Source organism: Vicia villosa, unplaced genomic scaffold, assembly GCF_029867415.1.
Source record: "Vicia villosa cultivar HV-30 ecotype Madison, WI unplaced genomic scaffold, Vvil1.0 ctg.001892F_1_1, whole genome shotgun sequence".
Taxonomy (NCBI): domain Eukaryota; kingdom Viridiplantae; phylum Streptophyta; class Magnoliopsida; order Fabales; family Fabaceae; genus Vicia; species Vicia villosa.
The window spans coordinates 339,171-353,214 of record NW_026705766.1 but is presented as its reverse complement, the minus strand read 5'-3'; the positions used below and the strand labels follow the sequence as shown (position 1 = coordinate 353,214).

Sequence of the window (14,044 nt, the reverse complement as noted above, 5' to 3'; positions counted from 1 at the left end):
TTGATCATGACCTTCTTTCATATCTTGTACCACTAACTTTGTCAATTTTAATAATCAATTGGCAAATGTTTTCTTCTCCAAGTCCTTAAAAGGTCATCAAATGACAAGTTTGGATTTTGAGAGGGAGTATCAAAAATAAAATAGAACTACATAAAAAAGGATACAATATTATGTATTTGAGAGGGAGTATTGAAAATAAAATAGAATTAAATAAAAAAGGGTAAAATATTATATAATTATTTTTGCAATTATTAACACTTATCACTTCAAATCTACATTAAGATATATTATGCTGTATAGTTGAAATACACATAATAAACTGTTTTTATTCTTATCATATATTTTCACATATGCAAGCCATATGATACACACACATACCACAAGGGTTTCTTATTCTTAGTACAATTTCATTCTTCAAGCATAACTTGATATTATATTACACAAACACATGAAAACAAATTAATATTTATATTACACATAAAACTAACTTAACTTTTTTGATCTTTTACTTCTGCATGTCAACAAACTTGGAGCAATCAATTCCCTTACCAGAAAATGCTTCTACAAGCTTAGGAAAGAGTTTAGCAAGCATAATCTTAAACCCTGCAGAAGTTCCCTTCTGGTTTTCATGCTCACTCTTTTCACCTCCAATAGAACCTCCTTCAAGACATGCCTTACAAGCATTAAGTATATGTTCGGCGCGTTGTCGAAAGTGTTCTTCCACCAATGCCTCGAAATGCTGCAATCGCGATCATTTAGTTTCAAACGTGTTTCGCACGAAGACTAAGAAAATGAGAGGATAGTTTATTTTACCTTTGGCGGGTTTCTTAATAGATACAACATGGATTTGGAGGTGAGGAGGAAAGCGTTCTCGTTGTAGCTGACCGAGTTTTTCTCTCCTTCGGCTCGGCCGATTTGTTGGTCGTATCCAGCCTCGTTGAAATAAGGCTTCTCGTTGAGGACGAGAGCTTGCAAAGAGAGAAGGACTTGAAGAACCGTGGAAGATCCGGGGTTCCAGACTTCGGTCGCGGCACCGCTCCATGTGTTTAGGAGACTTAAACACACTTTCCCTGACTCGTACAGATTAGGATTTACTCGTAACCCGCCAGAAATGTAGTGTACCATCTACAAGAGATTTCAAAGGCCACAATGATAGGTTCAGAAATTGTTTAAGAACAAAAAATAATAATTCGCAAAGCGCAAACAAAAGAAACTTCATTCGAAAGCTTACCGGTGGTTCGCTGGGATATTCAGGAGGGAAACATACATCGAAAAAAAACAAGCCGTCGTGATAAGGTGTCCCTGGCGCACCAACAATGACTGCTCGCATGAGATCCATTCTTTCTTCGAAAACACGGACGTAAATAGTTTCTGTTTAGGCATGTATAGATTGTATGTCAATTTGCAGAAACAGCGAATGATATTAACAACATAGTTTGAGAGATTTAACTATTAAACCAAGCAAATAAAAAGTATGCACCGGGAAGATTTTTCTCGAGGATGCTCCATTCTTGCTGCACCTTTTTCGCCCAATCTTTCTTAACCTACAAAAGATTCAACCGAGAGGAAAAAAATAAGGCGAAATGCTTTGGATATAACTATGTCACTTAAGTGATGTGTCGATTTGGTAACCTGAGATAATGGCAACCCTTTTCCCTCGTTGAAAAAGTGGTGGTCTGAGCAAGTATCGATTACGTCGAACTGTTTCAACTGATCTGAACAGTTGCTGTTTAAAGAAACCGAGACATCAATCATCTCATGAATCCTAGTAAAAACTTCACGATGTGGCGTCGAGTCTTCATTAGACTGCAACGAACTCACTGGAAGTGAATTAGTGTCAGGGTTACAAGTTTCCAAATCTTTTTTGTCGAGAAAATTGTGCTCATTTCCCTCTTCAAATGTAGGGACTGTGGAAACAGCTCCATAAAACGATGTCAAGCCAAGTTTTTGAAATACGTCGGCTTTAATGCTGGAGAAAAGTTCAAAGGCAGCTTGAGGAAGGGAAAAGGAACTACTCTCTCCTGGATGCTTATCGCATTTATCTTGAGTCAAGTCTGCAACATTTGTTTCATAAGAAACAGGAGTTGCAGTTGATCCTTCGTGCTTATCAATACGAAAAATTTCATACGGCGCAACCTGTTCATGTACAAAAAAATTATAATAACTTATTGAATATGAAGGGACACATAATAATAAGTTGACGGTATACCTTAGTCGTTAAACCAGTAGCCCATTTCACCTCGACGAGACCATCTTTGAAACCAGAAACATTGCCGATGCAGGATAGGTGACAGTTATCTTTGGACTTATTCTGGTAGTTGTTGATTTGATTCAGTTTTATGAGAGGAACTTCTACATTCAAGTCACTCATTGAATTTGCACTATTTTTCTCAGCTCGGTAACCATCAACATGCTTTTGAGCCGTCTTGAACACAATATCACCAAAACAACAGGAAAAATCCGGGTGTTCTACAAGTTCGTACGCACTCACTGTTTCCAATGTTGGTTCTCCAACCAAATCATTATCATTTGGCTCAGATGTCGGAACTGTTCTCCATTGTACGTTTACGGTATGCTCTTTTGCATCGACCGATAGAACAACGCCCCATCTTTGATTGCTATGCTTATCATCATTATCATCAGAAGTACCTTTTTCCATCACAAACTGATGAGGCCAAAACTCATGAGTGTTTACGACATTCACAGGGATTAAGTTCTGAGAATCTGACCCCAAAGTAACTTCGCCGTTTTGCCAAATAATATCGACTTTGGTCTTTATCTTACCGATAACAAACAATTCTTCCACGCTAGAGTTAAGGTTTCTTCTCCGATATTCTCTAGCCATACTATGCTTATTAGGAAGATAACAATCAGGTGAATCTCGTATCGTCTTTTCATTCTGTTCCTTTTGGTCTGCAGCTGGAAGCATGCACCAGTCACCGAGTTGCCAGTTTGCATGCGAAAAACACGACAACATGGTCAAGTTTTTGGAATCTTGCCAGCGCGCGGGAGGAGCATTCACGTTCGAATTAGAACCCAGAAGAATCGACGTAGCCCAATTAACATAAACCAAACCTGCTTCCACGGAACAAACAGTTCCTTCATCATGATTCTCTCTCCAATTGTCACATAGCCATCTGGCCGATTTAGAACCGGCCGAGGACTTAACTTTCACTCTCTGCCCTGGATAGTACGGATACTGCGAATCTTCAAGAAAATTTGGAGTTTGTGGTAAAATCTTATCTTTTTCCAAGGTAGTGATATCGTACTTCGTCCCATCGTCAAACAACACAGTTAACCTGTCCACTACCCTTTGAACCTGACCAATCCACGGCCCTTTGACCACACAATCACCTTCCGAAATGGAACGAATCTTCAGAAGTTTCTTGGAGTTCACGTTTTTTACTACGTTTCCTCGAACATTTTCCAAATCCACCGTCACGTCCACACCAACGACCCTCCCCATCTGTCCAGACGTGTCTGACAAGGAACGGACGACATCGCCATAAGCAAATGTTCTCTCAAATGAGAGAAAATCATCGATCTTCCCAATGCTTTCCTCTAAACTAGACAATATGCTCTGAGCTTGGCCACCATATAGAAAATCAATATCCTCTTGATCATCACTGCCACTGCTCTCGCTCGAAGTCTCCCAATCCGAATCAGTCATTTGAGCTTCCATCAACTATATATCTGCCATAATGTGTTTCACAATATACAACGCGTGTTACAAGAAAATAACTTCCTTAGTAGTCAAGTAATCGATTTAGACAGCAAAATCTCAACATATTCGTAAAGGAATATTAACAATAAATAGGGATTCATGAAGAGATTCTTACCTTTTCAAGCAAATAGAAGCTTAACGACCGATGACGGTTCGTATTGCAATCCACAACAGATGAGTCAATATTGACTAAAGACGATATTTTGTATACAAAACAAAACGCGTCTGATTGATACCGATACTTGTTACAGATACTAAACCAGTTTCTTTTGATCACCGAAACCGGAACTTTAATGCCAAAGAAGATTTGCCCGACGGGGATAACTGGAGTCTATTACGACTCCGAAATGCCAAAGGAGATTTGCCCAGTTCGCACTGGAAATTTCACCGAAAGTAAGGGTTTCAAAACTAGTAAGAACTAAGAATCAAGATACAGAAAATTAAGTAACTTTTGCCAAAGGAGATTTGCCCAACACCGAAGAATCTTCAAACATAAGTAATTTCCAGATAGTAGCTACTAAATTTGCCTCTTCCGAGATCGAGAAGCTCGGAAGCTATATTGCCAAAGGAGATTTGCCCCACGGTGAAGCCAAACACTCTACCAGATCTATCTGATATTAAGAAGGATTGATCGATTGATATCCGAAATCAACAAAATTTCGTAGCCGAAATCATGAATATCATAGAAAAAAAACCAATCAAACATAAACTTTCTATTCCTAGATTACAATTTCCACTTCCAAAAGTCAAAACCAGATAACTTCTTTTGAACCTGCAACATCAAGAAAACTATGATTATTTTTCTCTAATCATTTTCAATAAGAAAACAACAAAAACAAGAGATAGCCATAAGCATAAGCTGATAAGATAACTCATGAGGTATAAAAGAACAACTTTTCATGAACTGATGAAAAATCCTTACTTGCATACAAAACAACAAAATTCCAAAGGAATCACTACTTTATGATCAAACAACTAGAAAAAAAATCATTTAAAAAAAGTCATAACTAATAATCACTTTTTTGAGATTCTTGGTTTAAAGTCAATATAGCCGCTTCTAGCACTCAACATAAAAGCATATTTCAATAGAAAACAACAGGCATAGTAATAGAATGAGTTATTGCAGAGGAAGGGATTGTGATTGTACCATTTGGACCACCAAGAAGGTTGGTTGGTCCCATAGAAGATACTATTAGAGTTGTTTATAGAGCCAAGCTAGAAAACCAAGAAAGCCCATGATTTTAAACACTGAAAAAGGAACATAGCATAATAATTTGAAACAAGGGTGGTTCAAAGATTTGATTTTTATACAGTTTTAGAAAGTGGGTGGTGGTGGTGGGGATTCAGATAGGTTTGGTTTCACGGCCGGTTCCACCGTCGTGAACGCCACCGGTGAAGTTGGGAACCATTTTAGAGAGACTTTTTGTGTGTGTGAATGGAATGGGAAAGGTATGGGTGGTGGTGTTGTTATAATGAAGAAGAAGAAAGCAAAAGAAACAACAGTACAAGACACAAATGCTGTTGGGTTAGATAAAGACAGTTAAACTATATTTATGTTTCTATATCTTAAAAGGAATTATCCTAAAACTTTGTATTTTGTCTCAACTCTAAATTATGAAAAATGATAAAATGAAATGAAATAAGATAAATTCTAACGGTATGTTTGATTGCCCGTAGACAAAATTGATTCAAATCTAAAGAGTTTGGTAGAATTGATTTTTGGGTTAAATATATTATACCCATGTCAATTAAGCGTGTTTTGGTTTTGGTCCCATTAAAATATTTTTTATTGCGCAACCCTTACCGAATTAATATCCCATCACTCTACCCCCTACTCCACTTTTTTACCTAAGATAACATGTTACCATTCTATGTGTCAAGTTTAGTTGTCACGTTGGAATGGCAAAACGTCTTCATCCTCGTAAATAGTACTCAACCTCTCCTTTTTTCCCAAATTCGTTTTGATTGTAACCCTAGGTTTAGTTGCAATCAGATTCTCACCAAATTCGTTCGTCCTCCGTCTTCATCTGCGATTTCGTTTTCAAATTCGTCAACTGCGAGACATGGATCTAAGCAACAGCCGTGGAAGCAACAACTCCTATGAAATGTCAAGCGTTCCCAATTGTGGTTGTCGGCGGCCTACGAAGATGTTTGTTGCGAATACAGAGCGAAACAAAAATAGGAAGTTTTGGAAATGTCGTAATGCCAGGGTAAGGAGTTTCGTGATTTTCGTTTTGGAAATGTCGTAATGCCATTAAAGTATTTCTGTTTTGTGTTTGCAGAATCTGAACTGTTGTGACTTGTTTATATGAGATGACGAAGTTGCCCTAGCCATGAATGAGTCCACAAAGATTGATATTGGTGAATGCAAGAAATATGATGTGGCATTGGTGAAGTTAGATTTAACAGCAAAAAAGTTACAAAAAAGCCAAGTTGAAGCTTGTCGTAATGCAGAAGAAGAATTTTCAAATGAAACTCGCCTTATGGTTGTGTTGGATTTTATTGGCAGTGATGTGCAATTTTAAGTAGAATTAGGATTTTTCCCATTGTTGTGCTCTTATCATGGATTTTGATGTTACAAGTTATGTAAAATTCAGTGGAAATATGTTGTTTTCTAATATAATGTGCTCAAATCTTATGTTGTGCTCTTATTAATGTAATGTGCTCTTATTAATGTAATATGCTCTTTCTAATGTAATGCAATATGTTGTTTTCTAGGTTCAAAGAAATACGTTGTTGTAAGTTATGTTAAATGACAGAAGCAATATAGTACTCATAAGATTTGACAATACACTTAAGCAATGGGCACAAGCCTTTCACAAAATGTAGTGGACATTACACATAAGCATTACATTGGCCAAAATGCAAAATATAGTTCACAAAAGATTTGACAATACACTTAAAAGGTTCCAACATTCCAACATAATAAAGGTTCCAACATACTAAAGGTAACATAATAAAGATTCCAACATTCCAACTATTTCCTAAGTTTCTTCCTTCTTCTTTGTGAACCTCCTCCCTCTTCTTCATCTGTCAGAGACATAGGTTGGTCAGAGCTAGATCCAGACCCTGTGAATGGTTTTGGTTTTTTTAAACCAATTTATCTTAATTCTCTCACTAGACCTCCTTTTCAATGGCTTCACCTCTTTCCCTATTTTTTTTTTTTGATTTGTTGGTAGCTACGCATATTCCAGCAGGTGCCTGACTTGTGTTGATGCCTGACTTGTGTTTTTGTTTCAACTATACCAAATGGTAAAGGAAAATACTGGTCATTAGGGTCCCTTCCCACAACAATTAGCAACCGACCTCCATATTTCGTTTTTAGATGACAACCATCTACCCCAATAAAGGGTCTGCAACCATTAGTGAAACCTTTTTTGCAACCATCAAAACAGAAATAAAAGGCATCAAACCTTGGTTGTATGGATGGATTTGGTCTGTTGACAGTAATACTCAAAGTATTCCCAGGATTAACTCTATGTAACTCAGATGCATACCTCCTCAAATTAGCATATTGCTTGTCTACATCACCTTCTATAATCCTCTTTGCTATTTGTAACACCCCAATTCTACCCAAAGCATTTAGGCAAGAAAATATCAGAGTATTTAAAATTTCATACAACACAATTAGGATGTTACACTAAGTAACCAATCAAACACCTAGAAAAACAAACGGACATCAGCGATGCCAAAAGCATACACACCTGCCAATAAAATGATACATAACACACGGAAGATGTGAACATATATATATACATATAGCTCTCACTCTCAAAGAGGAGTTTTCCAAAATAAAGTGTTTACAATACACAATGGCACGTCATCACATATACATGTTCAAAAGAGTCATATACAAATAAATAACAACAGACTCCCGACTACCCGGTGTTACGTATCAGAGCGACCGACAATACCAACTGGAGAACTACCTCTTCTAAAGACTCCCAAAGCGGCTAATCTGCAGGATGCCACTCAAGCATCAAATCAGCAGAAGGGTGAGAATATAATTCATAATGAAAGCATGACAATTATAGTAATGCCAACAAGTAACATCAAGAATCATACAACAAGGTAATTCATCCATTCAACCACAATCCATATATAAGTAATGTGACACATGAATGATAACATAACTATAAAGACAGACGATGATGAATGAGACTCAACTATGCATATGCATGTGGTACCAAATCCGGAGTAAAACTCCTCCTTGTCATTATGACAAATACACCTGCCGAGCATTATGCTGGGACTTTATTCCACTCAGGAAGCGCGCACGCTGTCGTCATCGAGCACGCAGCTCCCACTGATGACCTCTTGCCAATAAGGCTCATTCCATTACCGAGCATTAAGCCCCTACTGGTAACCGTGCCCGCAGGCCATCTGTTAATAGCATTCCGCCATTAACGTATTGAAATGTTATGCTGTGCAAATATAAGACTCTATTACACGACAACAACATCATCAACAATATAACACGATCATACACTCACGTTACATCGTTTATATTCTATCCAAAAGGATACATCACCAATTAATAACATCGTTATCAATTACATCACACCATAATTACCACACAGGCATTAATAAGCACACAGCACACATTCACCGTCAAAACATACTAGCCACATCGGCATAAATGATCGCATAATTGCATCACATCAAATTAATATTGGACATTGGCCCACAACTCCATCAATACATCATTCTCATAACAACAATTACTTGCCATAAGGCCACACATCATGTTAACAACAAACAACCAAACATCGTCACATATCAAGAATGAACATTCATTAATACATAACACATATGAACATGATCTCATGTTATCGGTAATTAATCACACAACACATCATCATGATTTATCATGCACTAGTTCACAAACCATTTATGAAAATCAACCAACCACTACTACATCCTACATCATCAACAATTGCAACCAAGCACTATGATTATTTACCAATCATATTGCGTATATAAACAATTATGTGATTTCATCAACAACTCTCATAACCAATTAATAACAAGCTAACCAAGCCTACACTATCATATAGAACATCCAACTAGCTTCCTAACACTTCGAACGGCGTACGAAACGGAGCTACGGATCAAAAGTTACAAGGTTCCAAAGTTTGGATAATTAAATATACTACACAACCCATCACTTGATCCTAATAAAAATAATGGAATACTTCATCCTATGAATCATTTAATTAGATAATAATATAGTTCATTGCGTTAGCTTTCCAACGCTTCGAACGGCGACAAAATCGGAGTTACGGTTCAAGAGTTACGAAGTTTCAAAGTTTTGGAAAAACAGAAAAAACTGTCATCCGCTTCAGCTCCGCTCAGCGGACCTTGACAGAGGATTTTCTGCAACAGGACCTCCGCTCAGCGGACCCACCTCCGCTCAGCGGACCTGCGTAAACCCAGAAAAAACCAGAACGCACCAGAACTGTTCCAAGCCCCTAATACCCACTAAAACCACTCCAAAACATCATTACAACACCAATACAACACATACAAACCATAGAAACAACCTATTATCACACTTTTCATGGTTAATTCATCACTCTAACTCAAAACCTAACTTTATCTCCAAACTCAAACAAGCCATGGTAATGGAAAACAAACATGATCAATGAAGGTATCTATCATCACACTACACATACACACCACAAAATCATGTTTATAACTCCTAAACTTACAAAACTCACAATCCACCATTTTTGTTCAAACATAGAAAAGAACAAGGACAAGAACAAGAACAAGAACAAGACTATAAGAATCATACATCCAAGATAAATTAGATTCACCCCCTTACCTTGCTATAGCAACAATCGGAACTCGAATCGGTCGAGAATCCACCAATCTACACTTTTTTCCTTCTTTTCCTCTTCTTCTTTCTCTCTTCTCTTTCTTTCTTTCCTTTCTTTCTCTTCTTTCTATCTTTGTTTTCTTTATAAAGAAAATATCTTCCTCGCGGAAATGACCAAAATGCCCCTACGCTCAAATATCGTTCACACGCCCCAAAACGCGGAATATTACCTTACTAATATTTCTAGTACCAAAAATATGAAAACCTTCAATTAAATATTAGTCCGCCATCCTGAACTAATACCGACTGAAACGACCCCAAAAACGGTAAAATTCCAATAAACGTCACAAACGTCCAAATCAACTATATACTTATTTTCCGGGCGTTACAACTCTCCCCCACTCAGAAGATTTCCGTCCTCGGAAATATCCCAAACACAAACAAACTTGGATACGCTATCGCCTCCGACTAACCAACTATCAAGCCACGAAAGCAACGACACAATCAGCGCCAAACAACAAACCACTCTAGCTAAAAGCAAAACAACCAAAACACAACAACGACAACGAGATGCAATGCCCATACAATGCACTCATCGACTAACACCAAAACACAAGAAATAATCAAGACACAGACAACAACCCGGTCGCACAACATCCAAACAACCATGCCAAGACATAGCAGTCAAACATGTAACCAAAACATCTGGTGGTCTTATCATTCCTACCACATCCACTGTCCACAATTTGAACTCTAACAATTCATATACTTACGAACCGCGTCATTTCACGCTTCCGATGCGCACTCTGATTTCCCACAGCAAACAGATTTACCAATTTCATAACGATCTTCCAGCTCTTTTCTAGTATTCACCAGAAACTCATTGTTCTCTCTTAACATACTCAACCTCTTAATCTGCTGTGTCAGCTCGCACACCAGACAAAAGTCTTTGTATCATCCAATCAAAGGCAAAAAGCTAATCCAAACACATCCTTGTTTCACAACACAAGCCCTCATAGATCCTTAAGTGACCAAATCGTCCTCTCAGTCTGACCAATATACAACTTGCAAGTACTTCCATCGGTTAATCCATTCTTATCGAAATAACGTGAGCAGATTTCGTCAATATATCCATAATAACCCAAATCACCTCACAATTACTCGACGTCCTCGGCAAACCAGAAACAAAATCCATAGAAATGCTATTCCACTTCTACTCAGGAATGGATAACAGTTACATGAAACCAGACGACTCCTGACAAGTCAAACACAAATAAGCAAATCCCTCCATATCCTTCTTCATTACTTTGCCACTAAAAATGACGTTCTCAAATCTTGATACATCTTAGTAGCATCAGGATGAATACTTAAATCACCACGACGTACCTCATCCAAAGTCCTCTTTTCAAATCCGAACATTAGGAATACAAACTTGATCATGACATCCCATGACATTGTTCTTATCAATCCGAAGATCACCATATTTATCTTTGACTAATAAATGTCATCTTATCAACCCATTCAAATTCGATTTCTGACATTTTCTAATCTCATCAAGAATACCATAAGTAAGCTTTCACATATAAAGCTCAACACCTGAAGAAGTCGCTTTACGAACCAAACTCAAATCTCACAACTGTTCAACAATCACAATACTCGAATCATCCACATAGACGTATGCAATGGTTCTCATATTCAACTCGTTCTGATCAAACGAATGCTTCAAACCCTTGTGGTCACTTACACACACAAATCTCGATCCAAATAATTAGTGCCTTCAAATTTCCCAAACAGAAATAACAACTTCTTTTTCCCAACACAGACAAAACAATTCTCAAGTACTTAGCATGACCATCTTCACACTGATGATACCCATACCTCAAATCAAACTTGAAAAACAAACAAGCTCAAACCAACCCGATCCATCAAAATATCAATCCTCGAAAGTGGATACTTTTCCTTAATTGTCACTTTTCTCAATTGTCTAAAATCGACACAAAGCCTCGTAGAACCTTCCTTCTTAACCAACAAAACACATGCACCCTACGGCGACACACTTGAACGAACAAACCTCTTCTCAAGAAAATCCTTAAGTTGACTCCTCAACTCTTTCAACTCAGAAGTTGGCATCCGATACGGAACCCTCAACACAACAATAGTTCTAGGAACTAAATCCGTCAAAATAGAACTCCAAGACAAAATTCCTCTTTTCGACGATGAATCAATGAAACCTTCAAGAAACACTTATACAAATGCACAACTATCCGCAGTTCCCACAATTGCTTTTTCTCAAGGACATCTAAAATCGTCGACAACATAAACAACGTCGTACCACCTTGCACCGACTCATTCACTTCCAATATTATCAAACTAGTCAGATAAGCCTATCACGTCCAATACGATCCCGTCTACTATCAACAAGAGATTAAGGGTGATCAAGTCCTCAATTTGTCAATAGGTAGCCGACAATCATAATAGAGTATAAACTATCAGTACCAACATTAATAATATTCTTTTCCAACTTTTGCTCATACCACAGAAGCACTATGATTCCATAATTCACAAATCTCTCAAGATCATCTGAACCAGCCAACCCGACATCTTGTAGCTACGTACCAAAACACTTCTAACAAATCTTAAGAATAAAATTCCCGAGATCCTACTCAACTCTTCATACTCTTAATTCTCACTCGAGTTCCAAAATGTTTCTAACAACGTCAACTCACACAAGGCTACTCAAACAACAACTTCATAGTCCATCAGTAGCGTTAGAGCATCACAACTCTCTAAATTCCATTCCTTAGAAATAAAAAAATCTACTCCGTGACACTCCAACTTGATTAACAACCAAAGTCTTAAGTCCAAGTCGCCTTCACTTCAGAAAACAACAAAGTCCAACAACACTAGTACTGCTGCCCTCAATAGCATACTAACATCTTGCAACTGAAACATATCCGAGAAGCATATCTTCTCCCCCACTTAGCTTCAAACCATTCCTGCACACAACCGACTAGAGGCACAACAAGTACTGACAGTGCTCCACACACTTATCACATACTGAGGAATTAAACAACGTTAGACAACACTGGCCGGACAGACCAACCTGCTCTGATACCACTAATGTAACACCCCAATTCTACCCAAAGCATTTAGGCAAGAAAATATCAGAGTATTTAAAATTTCATACAACACAATTAGGATGTTACACTAAGTAACCAATCAAACACCTAGAAAAACAAACGGACATCAGCGATGCCAAAAGCATACACACCTGCCAATAAAATGATACATAACACACGGAAGATGTGAACATATATATACATATAGCTCTCACTCTCAAAGAGGAGTTTTCCAAAATAAAGTGTTTACAATACACAATGGCACGTCATCACATATACATGTTCAAAAGAGTCATATACAAATAAATAACAACAGACTCCCGACTACCCGGTGTTACGTATCAGAGCGACCGACAATACCAACTGGAGAACTACCTCTTCTAAAGACTCCCAAAGCGGCTAATCTGCAGGATGCCACTCAAGCATCAAATCAGAAGAAGGGTGAGAATATAATTCATAATGAAAGCATGACAATTATAGTAATGCCAACAAGTAACATCAAGAATCATACAACAAGGTAATTCATCCATTCAACCACAATCCATATATAAGTAATGTGACACATGAATGATAACATAACTATAAAGACAGACGATGATGAATGAGACTCAACTATGCATATGCATGTGGTACCAAATCCGGAGTAAAACTCCTCCTTGTCATTATGACAAATACACCTGCCGAGCATTATGCTGGGACTTTATTCCACTCAGGAAGCGCGCACGCTGTCGTCATCGAGCACGCAGCTCCCACTGATGACCTCTTGCCAATAAGGCTCATTCCATTACCGAGCATTAAGCCCCTACTGGTAACCGTGCCCGCAGGCCATCTGTTAATAGCATTCCGCCATTAACGTATTGAAATGTTATGCTGTGCAAATATAAGACTCTATTACACGACAACAACATCATCAACAATATAACACGATCATACACTCACGTTACATCGTTTATATTCTATCCAAAAGGATACATCACCAATTAATAACATCGTTATCAATTACATCACACCATAATTACCACACAGGCATTAATAAGCACACAGCACACATTCACCGTCAAAACATACTAGCCACATCGGCATAAATGATCGCATAATTGCATCACATCAAATTAATATTGGACATTGGCCCACAACTCCATCAATACATCATTCTCATAACAACAATTACTTGCCATAAGGCCACACATCATGTTAACAACAAACAACCAAACATCGTCACATATCAAGAATGAACATTCATTAATACATAACACATATGAACATGATCTCATGTTATCGGTAATTAATCACACAACACATCATCATGATTTATCATGCACTAGTTCACAAACCATTTATGAAAATCAACCAACCACTACTACATCCTACATCATCAAC

At 37.8% G+C, this 14,044-nt stretch overlaps 1 protein-coding gene across 1 annotated transcript; it reads right to left on the bottom strand.

Annotated features, from left to right (window-relative positions):
• Nucleotides 1–265: 265 nt before the first annotated feature.
• On the bottom strand, nucleotides 266–5,252 carry LOC131637033 (probable ubiquitin-conjugating enzyme E2 24). The gene is made up of 8 exons (XM_058907598.1): nucleotides 4,872–5,252; nucleotides 3,840–4,496; nucleotides 2,210–3,693; nucleotides 1,633–2,136; nucleotides 1,481–1,544; nucleotides 1,232–1,371; nucleotides 814–1,125; nucleotides 266–739 (listed from the first exon to the last, which is right to left on the bottom strand). The coding sequence occupies exons 3-8, from the start codon at nucleotides 3,680–3,682 to the stop codon at nucleotides 506–508; spliced, it is 2,727 nt and encodes a 908-aa protein (XP_058763581.1). The 5' UTR covers nucleotides 3,683–3,693; nucleotides 3,840–4,496; nucleotides 4,872–5,252; the 3' UTR covers nucleotides 266–505.
• Nucleotides 5,253–14,044: the final 8,792 nt, after the last annotated feature.